This window comes from Dipodomys spectabilis, unplaced genomic scaffold, assembly GCF_019054845.1.
Source record: "Dipodomys spectabilis isolate Male_0828 unplaced genomic scaffold, ASM1905484v1 ptg000118l, whole genome shotgun sequence".
NCBI lineage: Eukaryota > Metazoa > Chordata > Mammalia > Rodentia > Heteromyidae > Dipodomys > Dipodomys spectabilis.
The window spans coordinates 3,736,465-3,749,151 of record NW_024870795.1 but is presented as its reverse complement, the minus strand read 5'-3'; the positions used below and the strand labels follow the sequence as shown (position 1 = coordinate 3,749,151).

At 46.9% G+C, this 12,687-nt stretch overlaps 1 protein-coding gene across 1 annotated transcript; it reads right to left on the bottom strand.

Annotated features, from left to right (window-relative positions):
• Positions 1-2,029: 2,029 nt before the first annotated feature.
• Positions 2,030-12,328, bottom strand: Pithd1 (PITH domain containing 1). The gene is made up of 6 exons (XM_042688715.1): positions 12,028-12,328; positions 11,377-11,420; positions 10,909-10,986; positions 4,488-4,592; positions 3,231-3,339; positions 2,030-2,912 (listed from the first exon to the last, which is right to left on the bottom strand). Exons 1-6 carry the CDS (start codon positions 12,223-12,225, stop codon positions 2,811-2,813), a joined length of 636 nt encoding a protein of 211 aa, XP_042544649.1. The 5' UTR covers positions 12,226-12,328; the 3' UTR covers positions 2,030-2,810.
• Positions 12,329-12,687: the final 359 nt, after the last annotated feature.

Genomic DNA, 12,687 nt, shown 5'->3' with positions numbered 1-12,687 from the left:
TCAGCGGCGTTCCTAGGACAGTGCTGACCGGCAATGCCATGCAGGGTGCACAAATCTCCACCCAATGAGCCAAGAACAGAAGGGCTTCACTTGGCCACCACTGGGTGGAAAAGGGGCTCAGGGTCCACGGAGGCTGGAAGGCAAGCTGAGTTGGGAGCTATATCCCTGCATGTGGATATGCAAACAGGAAATAAGACATGCTGCCCCTCAATTCTCCAGCTTAACCTAGTCTTTTCTGTGAACTGAAGAAAACTACAAACTTGGAAACTCAACAAAGCACTTTTCTCCAGACCAAGAGGAGGTCTTTATCCAGAGATAGCCTTAAAGCCAGGATTCTGGCCAGGTGGAGGTGGTTCACACATATACTCCTAACTACTTAGGAGACTAAAATTTGAGGATTGAGGTTTGAAGCCAGCCTAGGCAGGAAAGTCCACCAACTCCCAAAAAGCCAAAAATGGAGCTATGGCTCAAGTGGTATAGTGTTAGCTTTGAGCAAAAGAGCTCAGGGACAGTGCTTTGTGAATTCAAGCCACAGGACTGGCATGCGCACAGGAAGAACAAATAAAAAAGGATTCTACAGGGAAGAATTGTGGGAACAGAGTCACAGGAAACAAGTGGCCAGTGGGTGTTGCAAAAGAGGAAAGAAAAAAACAAAAAACTGCCCCCTCTACCAGCTGTACCCTTGCTGGGTCTGCCTCCAGAAGTATACCATTCCTAGAGAGCACAGAATTCTTCAGTGAAGCTTCAGATGAAGAGCCCAGTCCCAAGGGCTGTGATTTCTACTTCAGTCAGAACTAACGGCCAGACTGCTCTGAGATTCCACCTTCTCTGGCCCATGTAAGATTTTTTTTTGGTGTGTGTGGGGGGGTCAGTTGTAGGGTCTGAACTCTGGGCCTGGGCGCTGTCCCTCAGCTCTTCAGCTCAAGGCGAGTGCTCTACCACTTGAGCCACAGTGCCACGTCTGGTTTTCTGGTGGTTAATTGGAGATAAGTCTCAGACTTTTTTGCCTAGGCTGGCTTTGAACTGGGACCCTCAGATCTCAGCCTCCAGAGTAGCTAGGATTACAGGCATGAGCCACCAGCGCCCAGCTCCATGTAAGAAATTTTAAATTCTCTCTTAATCCTCAAAACAATCAAGTGGAACTGAGGCTGTGGCTGAAGAGTAGGTAGGGGACTTGGTGCACCAAGGCCCCACATGTACAGTCAGCTGACTTCAGCTGCATTTCAGGATTTTGAAACCCAACAAGGCTTGGCATGGTGGAATTTTTAAGAACCAACCAGAGAAGTGACTCTTATCCTCCTAACAAGTGTGGGCCAAGCCCCTTGGGGAACTGCAGGAGGATCAAACACAGCACTAACTGCCCTTACTCTGTGTCTTCTGAAAGGGAGCAAACCTCTTTTCACATACTTAAATTCTGTTCAATTGCTGTGCTGACTTACAAATGAAAGCTGCAAGTCTCTGGTTCACCTTTAGGAGTAATGTCCTCAGCCTTGTTTTTTTTTTTTTTGGGGGGGGGGGGAGGGGTCCGGTCATGGGGCCTAAACTCTGGGCCTGGGCGCTGTCCCTCAGCTCTTCAGCTCAAGGCTAGCGGTCTACCACTTGAGCCACAGTGCCACTTCTGGCTTTTTTCTTTTTTGCTTATGTGGTGCTGAGGCATTGAACCCAGGGTCTCAAGCATGTAAGGCAAGCGCTCTACCACTGAGCCACCTTCCCAGCCCCCAGCCTTGCTTTTGATGTGCTCCAGAGCTGTCCTTCCTTGGTTTTTTCCCATGTTGCCCCAGAGATTACTCCCCTGTGAGAAATGGACATAGATGAACCCACAGCAACCTCTTCACAAAACAGAGGAAGAGGAAGTGTTTTTGCCACATTGTACAAAATCAAGCTTGACTTTTCCTAAAAAAAACTGATCTAGTCTTGATTTAATTGTGGCACATATGATCCATCTAAATCAAAACAAAAAATTTCAAAGTACAATATAGTTCTAAGTATTTCGTCAGTACTAACAAGTACACAAAAGAAAATACAAACATTAAGTCTGGCAAGGATTTATTAGGAAGCTTATTAGTCACAGTGAATAAAAGCCATGAACAGAGAACTCAAGAGATCTCCAAATTTCAGCAATGGGCTAACAACACAAGTTAGAAGCTAGTAAACATTAGGGAGACTCCAAAGGGAATCTGATAATTCTCAAACTTAGCCCAAGCAGGTTACTGCACACACAAAAACAAATCCCATGCTCTCCCCAACAGGTTAGGTAGGTAATGAGGAAGACCTTCCCAGGCGACCAAGCACAGGAGACTCTTTCCTGCCTTTCCAGCTATCGCCACAGGACACTGCGCGTGTCAGACCACTCCAAGCTGGGTAACTTGACAAGAATGCCGAGCAATGACAGAGAGAAGGAACAAGCAGGGACACGTGTCTCTAGGTAGAGACCCTCATGATGGAAAAAAAAAAAAAGGAAAAAACCCTACAAACCAGAGGCTGTGGTAGGATTCCTACAGCCCAGGAAGTTTCCATTATGAAAAAAAAAAAATCACACAAACCCACAAGCACTTGGGACCCATGGCCACGCTGACTGGAAAAGCAAGTGTTATCCATGACTGCTAGATGCCACCCGGCCTACACTATCTGCAGGGCCTAGAGAGCCATGGTGGACCTGGGCACCCATGCCACTCCTCAGGCCAGGTTTCTGCAAAGCCTCTAAGACGAAGTCTGGCCGGAGCAGAAACTCTCATTGGAGCCTCATCTTCGTCCTTCCCAGCAGGCGGTCATACACATCCACTGACAGCACCGAGGGAGCCCAGGCCACCCTAGGAAATGAAGTGTGTCTGGGGGGAAACCTGATGGACCTGGTGGTCTGCCGGGTTGGCCGAGGCTTCATAGTTGCAGATGGTCACCTCGTGTCGGCGAAGCTGCAAAACAATAGGAGGCCAGGTCAGTGGCCACAAGAACCACTCTCTCCCAGGGCACTCTGCAGGGTGCTTATTCAGTGCCTCACTAGAAACTGTCTCTAAAGCTCTCCTCTGTGAAGACCAACTTAAGAAACTTGCAAAGGCCATTAATCGACCCAGACACTCCAGTGGGGCACTGGGAAAAGAGGCCCTGTCTCATTTACACCACCTTGACTCTGGAGGACAGTGCATAATTATGAAACCAAGAAAAATCCCAAATACAGCAAGTGACATCTCACTAAGCCCCCATGATGTTCGGACATGTATTAACACTCTTACCTCAGTCCATTCTCCTCTCAGGCCAATATAAAAGACCTTTGTGGTATCTGCTCCAAAGTTTTTAGAAATATGAATGGAGAGATGATAGACATTTGAAAAGCGGGAAATTCTAGAAGATGGCAAGGAGGGAGAAAAGACATGTTACTACTCAGTGAGCATTCCACCACTAAGGCAAACAACAGTTCAGCTCCAACTTGTGGCAAGTCAGGCAAATCAGAGAACATGCTTGGATTCTTCTTTCTCCTTTGGACAAGTAATAATTCAGTAAATATTTACTAGGCATTGTCAGATCCTGCCTGTGACAGTAGAGATAAAAAAGCAAAGCCAGGTGCGGGTGGTGCACACCTGTAAAGCTAGCTACCCAGGAGGCTGAGATTTGAGGATCAAGGTTCAAAGCCAGCCTGGGCAGGAAAGTCCGTGAAACTTTTATCTCCAATTAACCACCAGAAAACCAGAAGTGGTGCTGTGGCTCAAGTGGTAGAGTGCTAGCCTTGAGCTGAAGAACTCAGAGACAGCACTTAGGCCCAGAGTTCAAGTACCACGACCAAAAAAGAAAAGGAAAAAAAAAAGCGAAGAAGCACAGCTTTTACCCACAAGAACAGGAAGGAGAAACAGGGTATAACCAAATGGACTTCTAAAGTATTGGTGTTGACCTTACCCATAGGAAAAAGGGAAAACTAATGACAAGGTGATGTGGTCACATGTAACTCAGCCTACTCACTAGAAACCTACTACAGAAAAAGGAATTCTAAAAACATATTTCCTGAGACTAGGTCAACATCCAAATCTGCCAGGTGCTTTAACAATTCTGTGGCTGGCATTGAACCTCTGCCAAACATTTCCCAAGTTTCCAGGCACTGATGGCTTATAGCTGTAATCTTAGCTACGCAGGAGGCTGAGACCTGGAGGATCACGATTTGAAGCCAGACCAGCAGAAAAGCTTTTAAGGCTCTATCTCCAATTATCCAGAAAAATGTCAGACTGGAAGCTGGGCACGAGTGGCTCATGCCTGTAAATCCTAGCTACTCAGGAAGCTGAAACATGGACACACACACACACACACACACACACACACAAACACACACACTCCTACCTCCAGCAAGTGAGAGAAAAACCACAGATGCAGGTGCATGCCTGCAATCCCAACACCAGAAGGCTGAGACAGCAGGATCATGTAGCCACCCTGCCTATATGGAGAGACTCTAACAAGAAAAAATTTAAAAAGCCACAGAGAAGCAAAACAGGTTCCATGCTTACTTTGTAGCATACTCTAGCTCCCCGGTAAGATCCCGGTTCAGACTAAAGGTTTGATCTGGCTCTCTTTCTGTGTCATCAAATGACATCTGTGGAATGTTCTTATACCTGAGAAGGGAAAGTCAAAAGTCAAAAAATACATATAATCAAAATTTTCAGTTTGTCTACACTTTTGCCTTAACTGTTCACCTGGCTTTAGTTCCATCAAAAGGAAATTAAAAAAAAAAAGTGGGGTTGAATTTTAGAAAATCTTTACGCCAACAAGAAAATTGCTGAGATCTGGGGTACACAGCAAGACCTTGCCTCAGGAAAAAAAAAAAAAGAAAAGAAAAAGAAACCAGTGGGATCTATGAGCAGGCTAAGATCGCATGACAAGCAATATACAGAGATGGCTAGGTCACGTGCCTGGAGAGAACAAGCAACTCAGCACAAAACCAGCAGCTCAGCGGAGGACGTGAAATTCAACGAGTACTCATGGAAAACAATACATACTTTGGCAGAAACATTAAACACTGTTGAGAGATAAGATCATGTGACCCAACCCTCAAGCATTTGTGATGTCCAAACAGTACCTGATACAGTCAGTCATCATGATTACACATCTTACAGTTATGAAGATAACACAATTTGGGGATTTCCATTTTGAAAATGCACATTAACTTTGCAAGCACACAAATGATTTTTGGAAAGACAAGGTGAAACCTCTAGAAAGGAACACCGGTCTGTATCACCCATAAATTCTGAAGCACCAACCTACATATTACCACCACCTCCAGGGTGTTTGGTTAATCTAGGCCAAAAAAAAAAAAAAGTCACCTAGATTTTATTTTATTTATTTTTTGTCAGTAGTGGGGCTTGAACTCTGGGACTGAGCGCTATCCCTCAGCTATTCAGCTCAAGGATAGTGCTCTACCACTTGAGCTACAGCACCATTCCCAGTTTTTTGGTGGTTTATTGAAGAGTTTCACAGACTTTCTTGCCCAGGCTGGCTTTGAACCAATCTCAGCCTCCCGAGTAGCGAGGATTACAGGTGTGAGCCACTGGCGCCCAGCTGGCACCTAGATTTTAGATGCAGCAAAACACATATAACTTAAAAGAGCAAATGTTAGTTTTGAAGTGTTTCTAAGAATGATACAGAGCACAATAATAATGGTGGCTATTTCTGAGCAGTATTTACAAGGCAGTGCAGCAGCGCTCTAGGTAAAAGCAGTTTCTCAACCTATAGAACAAAATATAGTTCAAACTTATTCATTCAACAAGGGATTAATAGTCAAGGGAATAATATATAATATAATTAATAAATAATAATATATAAGGGCTTGGCCAGGTATTGGTAGCTTTCATATATATAATCCTTGCTATTCAGGAGGTTAAAATCAGAAGATCAAAGTTCAAAGCAAGTCCTACAAATTCAAAACCAGGAAAAAAAAGCCAGAAGCGAAGGTTCAAGTATTAAAGCACAAGCTGTAAACTTGAAAAGCCAAAAGGTAAGAATGAGAGGCCATACCAGCAAAAAAAAAGGCAGAATATATACAGAACTCACAGCTAGGCTTGGTAGACCACATCTGTAAACCCAGCACTGAGGTAACAGAAGCAAGATCACCAGTTTGAGGCCAATCTCAAAAAGTAGTAAGACCCCATCTCAAAGAGCCAAAAAGGAGGACTGGAGGTGTGGCTTTGTGATAAACTGAAATATGAGGCCCCAAGTTCAAACCACAAATAAATAAAACCCACAATTTCATTGTGGGTTCAATTCACTCCGTTAGGATACCTGTTATCAAAAAGGTAACAAACACTAGTAAGAATGAAGAGAAAGAGGAACTAGTATATACCATTAGTGAGAATGCAAATTAGAATAGTCACGATGGAGAACTATAAGAAGAATCCTCAAAAACAAGGAATAGGGCCCAGCACTGGTGGCTCATGCCTATAATCCTAGCTACTCGGGAGGCTGAGATCTGAGGATTGTGGTCTGAAGCCAGCTGGGGCAGAAATAAGCTACTCAGAAAAAGCTGGAAATGGCCTGGGAAGATGGCTCAGTGGTAGAGCGCTTGCCTTGCATGCCTGAGGCCCTGGGTTCAATTCCTCAGCACCACATAAGCAAAAAGAAAAAAGCTGGAAGTGGCACTGTGGCTCAAGTGGTAGAGTACTAGCCTTGAGCTGAAGAGCTGAGGGACAGCGCCCAGGCCCAGAGTTCAGGCCCCACAACCGGACCCAAAAAAGAAAAGAAAAAGCTGGAAGTGAAGTGGAGCTGTGGCTCAAGTAGTAGAGCTCTAGCTTTGAGCACAAGGAGGCTGAGGGAAAATGTACAGGCCATGAATTCAAGCCCCAGGACTGGAAAGAAAACAAAAACAAGGAACAGCTGGGCACCAGTGGCTCATGCCTATAATCCTAGCTACCCAGGAGGCTGAGATCTGAGGATCACAGTTCAAAGCCAGCCCGGGCAGGAAAGTGGCACTGTGGCTCAAGTGGTAGAGCACTCACTTTGAGCTGAAGAGCTCAGGGACAGGACCCAGGCTGAGTTCAATCCCCATGAACTACCAAAAACAAACAATAGAAGAAAAGAAAAAAAAAAAAAAAAAACAGAAAAACAACAAGGAAAAGAACTGCCACATGCTCCACAGGGACACCTACTCAAAGAAAACAAAGTCAGTATGTCGGAGACACCAGCACCAATGGCTCACACCTGTCATCCTAGCTACTCAAGAGGCTGAGATCTGAGGACCACAGTTCAAACCAGCCTGGGCAGGAAAGCCCGTGAGACTTTTATCTCCAATTAATCACCAAAAAGCCATAAGTGGTGCTGTGGCTCAAGTGGGGTAGTGCTAGTAACCTTGAACAAGAAAGCCAAGGTCAAGTTCAAATCCCAGTATGGACAAACAATACACAGAAAAACACCAACACTTTACTACCTGCTACTTATTATGGCACTGTTCACAGTAGCTCAGATATAGACTCATGAGTGAAAGAACATAGAAAGTGGCATATATACACTGTGAAGTATTAGTCATAAAAAGCATCTTCTGTCATTTGGAACAGCATGGATGAGCCTAGAGGACATTATGTTAAGACAGTCGGACACAGAACAATAAAAACTATGTCCTTACTTACATATGGAAGCTACACAAGCTGATCTCACAGAAACAGAGCATGAAATAGTGCTTAGGTCAGGTACCAGTGGCTCACACCTATAATCCTATCTACTGAGGTAGCTGAGATCTGAGGATCAAGAATCAAAGCCAGGCCAGGAAGGAGGGGGGTGGAAAGAGGGGAGAGGGAGAGGGGGGGGAAGGGAAGGAGAGGGAGAGGGAGAGAGAGAGAGGGGGAGAGGGGGGAAGGGAGGGAGAGGAAGAGAGAGTGTAGGAGAGGAAGGGGAGAGAAGAGTGTGAGTGTGTGTGTGAAGGAGAGGGAAGGAGGGGGAGAGAGGAGTGTGTGTGTGTGTGTGTGTGTGTGTGTGTGTGTGTGTGTGTGTGTGTGTGTGTGTGTGTGTGTGTGTGTGTGTGTGTGTGTGTGTGTGTGTGTGTGTGTGTGTGTGTGTGTGTGTGTGTGTGTGTGTGTGTGTGTGTGTGTGTGTGTGTGTCCTGGGGCTTGAATTCAGGGCCTGAGCAGTGTCCCTGAGCTTCTTTTGCTCAAGGCTTGAGCCACAGCACCATTTCCTGCTTTTCCTATATAGGAATCGAACTCAGGGCTTCATCATGCCAAACAAGCACTCTACCACTAAGCCACATTCCCAGCCCTCCATGAGACTTATCTCCAACTGACCATCAAAAAGCTGAAAGTGGAGGTATGGCTCAAGTGATAGAGAACTACCTTTGAGCAAAAGAAACTCAGGGACAGTGCCCAGGCTCTTAGTTCAAGCCCTAGGACCAGCACAAAAACTAAATGTTCACACTACCAGGTACCAGTGACTCATGCCTATAATCTGTAATCCTAGCTATTCAGGATGCTGAGATCCGAGGATTGTGGTTCAAAGTCAGCAGGAAAGTCTGTGAGACTCATCTCCAATGAACCACCAAAAAAACAGAATTCATCTCCAATTAAACACTGAAAGACTGTAAGTGGAGCTGGGGTTCAAGTGATAGAACACTAACCTTGAGCAGAAAAGCTAAGGGACAGGGCTGGGAAGGTGGCTCAGCAGTAGAGTGCTTGCCTCACATGCATGAGGCCCTGGATTCAATTCCTCAGCACCACATAAACAGAAAAAGCTGGAAGTGGTGCTGTGGCTCAAGTGGTAGAGCGTTAGCCTTAAGCTGAAGACCTGAAGAGCTGAGGGACAGCGCCCAGGCCCGGAATTCAGGCCCCACAACTGACAGAAAAGAGAAAAGGGATCCAGAACCTAAGTTCAAGCCCTAGTTTGTTACGTACACATGCACGCGTGCGCACATACACACCCACACACAGATATACAATTTTACCCAAAAAAGATTTCAGCATACACTCCTAAAAATCAAGGATTTCTTTAAAAGAACGTATCTGAAGCCGGGCGCCGGTGGCTTATGTCTATAATTCTAGCTACACAGGAGGCTGAGATCTGAGGATTGCAATTCAAAGCCAACTCGGGCAGGAAAGTCCATGAGACTCTCATCTCCAATAAACCACTAGAAAACCGGAAGTGGTGCTGTGGCTCAAGCGGTAGAGCGTTTGCCTTGAGCTGAAGAGCATAGGGACAATGCCCAAGCCCAGAGTTCAAGCCCCACGTCCGACTAAAAAAAAAGAACGTATCTGAGGCACACAGTAATTCCTTAATATCACCTAACATCTATTCTGTCCTCATATTTCCCTGATTTAAGATTATCAACGTTTCTGAACCTATCAATGCCAGGCCATTAAATCCAAGTATTATTATTCCCCCTCTATTAACTGTATGTAAATCAATAGTGCATTTGCAATCAGTGACAGCTTAGAATCTGGAACATAAGTTTGCCCAGTTTTGGATGAGCAGGTACAAATACTTAACACGTGTGCTACATACATTTCAGAGCCCCGTCGTTCTAAGCATTTCATATAAGTCTCATCACAGTCACATGAAATGAACTATCACTACTGTCATTTATATAAGAAAATCAAAGCATAGCCATGGAGCAGCTAGCCACATATAGGCAGTTTATTTCAGAGGCTCATCTCTAAACCACAAAACAACAAATTTAAAAGCAATTTTCTACACTCATGATTGTAATCCTAGCTATTCAGGAGGCTGAGATAGAAAGATTTGAGGTTCAAAGCCTGCCTGGGAAGAAGCCAAATCTGGAGACTTTTATCTCCAATTATCCAGCTAAAAGCTGGAAGTGGAGGCATGGCTCAAGTAGAAGGCACACACAAAAGATTTATGTAAAGTTCCTCCATCACTCAGAAAGCACTTTTCTTCTTTAAGAAAGGCTACCCTGGAATTAGGATTCCGGTAGGAAATTTCACGCTGGGAGTGATAATAGGCACCTACAAGAACCCTACCTCCAGAAGATAGACTCATCTATCTATCTATCTATCTATCTATCTATCTATCTATCTATCTATCTATCTATCTATCTGTCTGTCTGTCTATCTATCTATCTATCACCTATTTGCCCACTTCCTATCTATGTGGTATAGGGGTTTGACTTTAAAGCCTTGAATTTGCTTAACTTGCTTGCTAGACTGACACTCTACCTTTGAACCAAATCTCCAGCCTGGCTTGTTACTCGTTTTTTACTCTAACTGGCTTCCAACAGCCATCCTCCAAGTCTCAGCCTTCTGAATAGCTAGAATTTCAGGCGTGAAGGACTGGTACATGCCTGTCATTTTCTCTGAATTCGGATAGTAAGTGTCTGGATCCATAACACAAGCTCTGGTGGCATCCACAGGTGTCATTTTGCAAGAGGTACACAGAACCTTGCTAACTAAAGTCCACAAAAACTCGACCGGAGAAATTCCACATCAACACAACACATGCAAAGATGACTACTGCATGAAATGGCAAGAGGGAATTTTGACGCTTCCTCCAAGTGTAGAGTCATAAAGATCAATGGAGATCTGCAGCTGGGTTTAGAAAAGTGCAGAGTCATCGACGCAACTGGCAGTTACTGAATGCTCTCTGAATGCATGATGCCATGGTAAGCACTTTGGAAAAAAAGAGATAAGCTTTTGGCCCTAAAGATGCTTCATTTAAAATGTCAGCGGGCTGGGAATGGGGCTCAGGAGTACAGTGCTTGCCTTGGTGCATTTGCAAAGGTCTTGGGTTCTATCCCTAGCACAAAAAATAAAAGTCATTAATGCCAGAAGAGATGAGACCCAGAACCTGTTGCAGAAAGAATCTACTGAGGCTGGTAAAAGAAAGGAAAAAACAAAACAAAACAAAACAAAAAAAAAAAAAAAACGGCATTCTGGAACAAAGTGTTACCAGAGAAAGAGAACTAGGAGCTTCTTGAGGGCCTAAGCTCTTATCACTTACAGTCTCATCTCAGAGGGGTGTGAGTCATCATCCTCTCCCATTATGATGATGCCTTTGAGCTTGACGTTGCCCGTAAATCTGCCGAAATGCAAAAGAGAACCTGGTCAACTTGGGATTCAGTCCTGGTTGAACTTTGACAAGCCCTATTACCAACCCCCCCCCCCCAAGCAAGACCCCTTTCTGACCTCAGTCTACTCATCTGGCAGTCTTCTACTAGATGATTTCTAAGATCCTGTCCATCTCTGGCAGTCTGAAATTCTAAAAATTTTCCTCAACCTCTCAGCTATCATTCGATAAATATATCTGTTTCTAGTCTGCACCAAGAGAGCCAGAATGCTTTCTTCCTGAAGCCCACCGGAAGTAATTTACCCTATTTCTAGAAAACAGATGTGTACTCTAGACAACCAACGACAAGCTGAGTGAAGAGGCAGCTGGGTACAGACTTTGCCTCAGGCAGGTGATACTTACGGAATATTAAACAGAAGTTCTTCATCTGCATCACTTTCAACAAACTGGGGGGGAGGGGGGAGGAGGAGAAAGCAAAATATTTGCTGAGAGGCTACAATTTCAGGCATCTCCCACTCTGTTCTACAAACTGGGAACAACGCAAACAGGCTTCCTGGTCTTCCAGGATTTATTAGCTTGGAGGAGCTAATTTATTTCCTCCACAGTGCTCTCAACAGACGCAGATCATCCAAATAGAGGGTTCCCAATGGGGAAAGCCTCTTGGATCGCGAACTGGAAGACCAGGGTTTGTTTCTTCTGGAGAGAGGGTCCTTGGCCTCAACAGGCTCGAAGCTGGGAAACACCCATCACCTCCCGCTCGCTGGTCTCCACCAGGCGATCCGCTCGGGCACCCATCGGGCCCAGGGAGGGTCAACCAGCAGAGAAAACGCTCTCAGGGACACCCTCCCCTCCCCTCCCGGCCTCGGAACAGAGCTGCGGACAGCCAGAGCGCCCGCCTGGCCTCTCTGGGCCTCAGTTTCCCTACGTGGGGATGGGGAGACTCAACCCCACTCGTTTCCCAAACGGCTAGTAAGAGGTCGGCATAGGAAAGCGGCCGGCGACCGGGCTGTGGTTATTTTCAACCTGGGCCGGGCCGGGCCGGGCCGGGCCCACCTTGGAGCGGTCGGCCCGCTCCTCCCACGGCTTGAACACGCCGCGGCCGCTGCCCTCGCGGCTCTCGTTGAGGCACTGCAGCCGCTCCAGGTCGATGCGCAGGTACAGGCCGTAAGCCAGGCCGCGCTGCTCGGGTGGCTCCTCTCGTTCGGCGGCGCAGCGACAGCCGCCCCCACCGTGGCTGTGGCCGTGCGACATGGCGATGCCACCGCCCCGCGCGTCTCGCTACCCCGCCGCCCGCCGGCGCCCAACTCGCCCCGCTCCGGCCGCCAAGCGCCGCCGCGTCCGCCGCGTCGTAAAAAGCGCTCTCGCGCCGCGCAGGCGCCCTGGAGAGGGGGTGTGGTCTCGCGGAGGGGGCGTGGCCCTCCAGGATTGACGTCGGATCTGCGTCTGCTGAGGTGGGTGTGGTCGCTACCTAACCTTCCCCGAGAGTGGCGTTAGCGCCTTGTCCCGCCCGGGGTCCCCGGGGCCGACCGCCTGCGCCCTCTTCTCTGACAACCGGGTTTCTTCGTTTCTTCCGGGAAGAGGCGTCGCGCTGTTCCCACGTGCGCGCTCACAGACCCGCCTCCCTGACCCTTTTGCTTGGTCGGTGGGCTGTGTGCGCGCCCAAACCGAGGCCGGTGCTGGGCCGGCCCTACGCCCGAGGCCCCGAGAAACGCA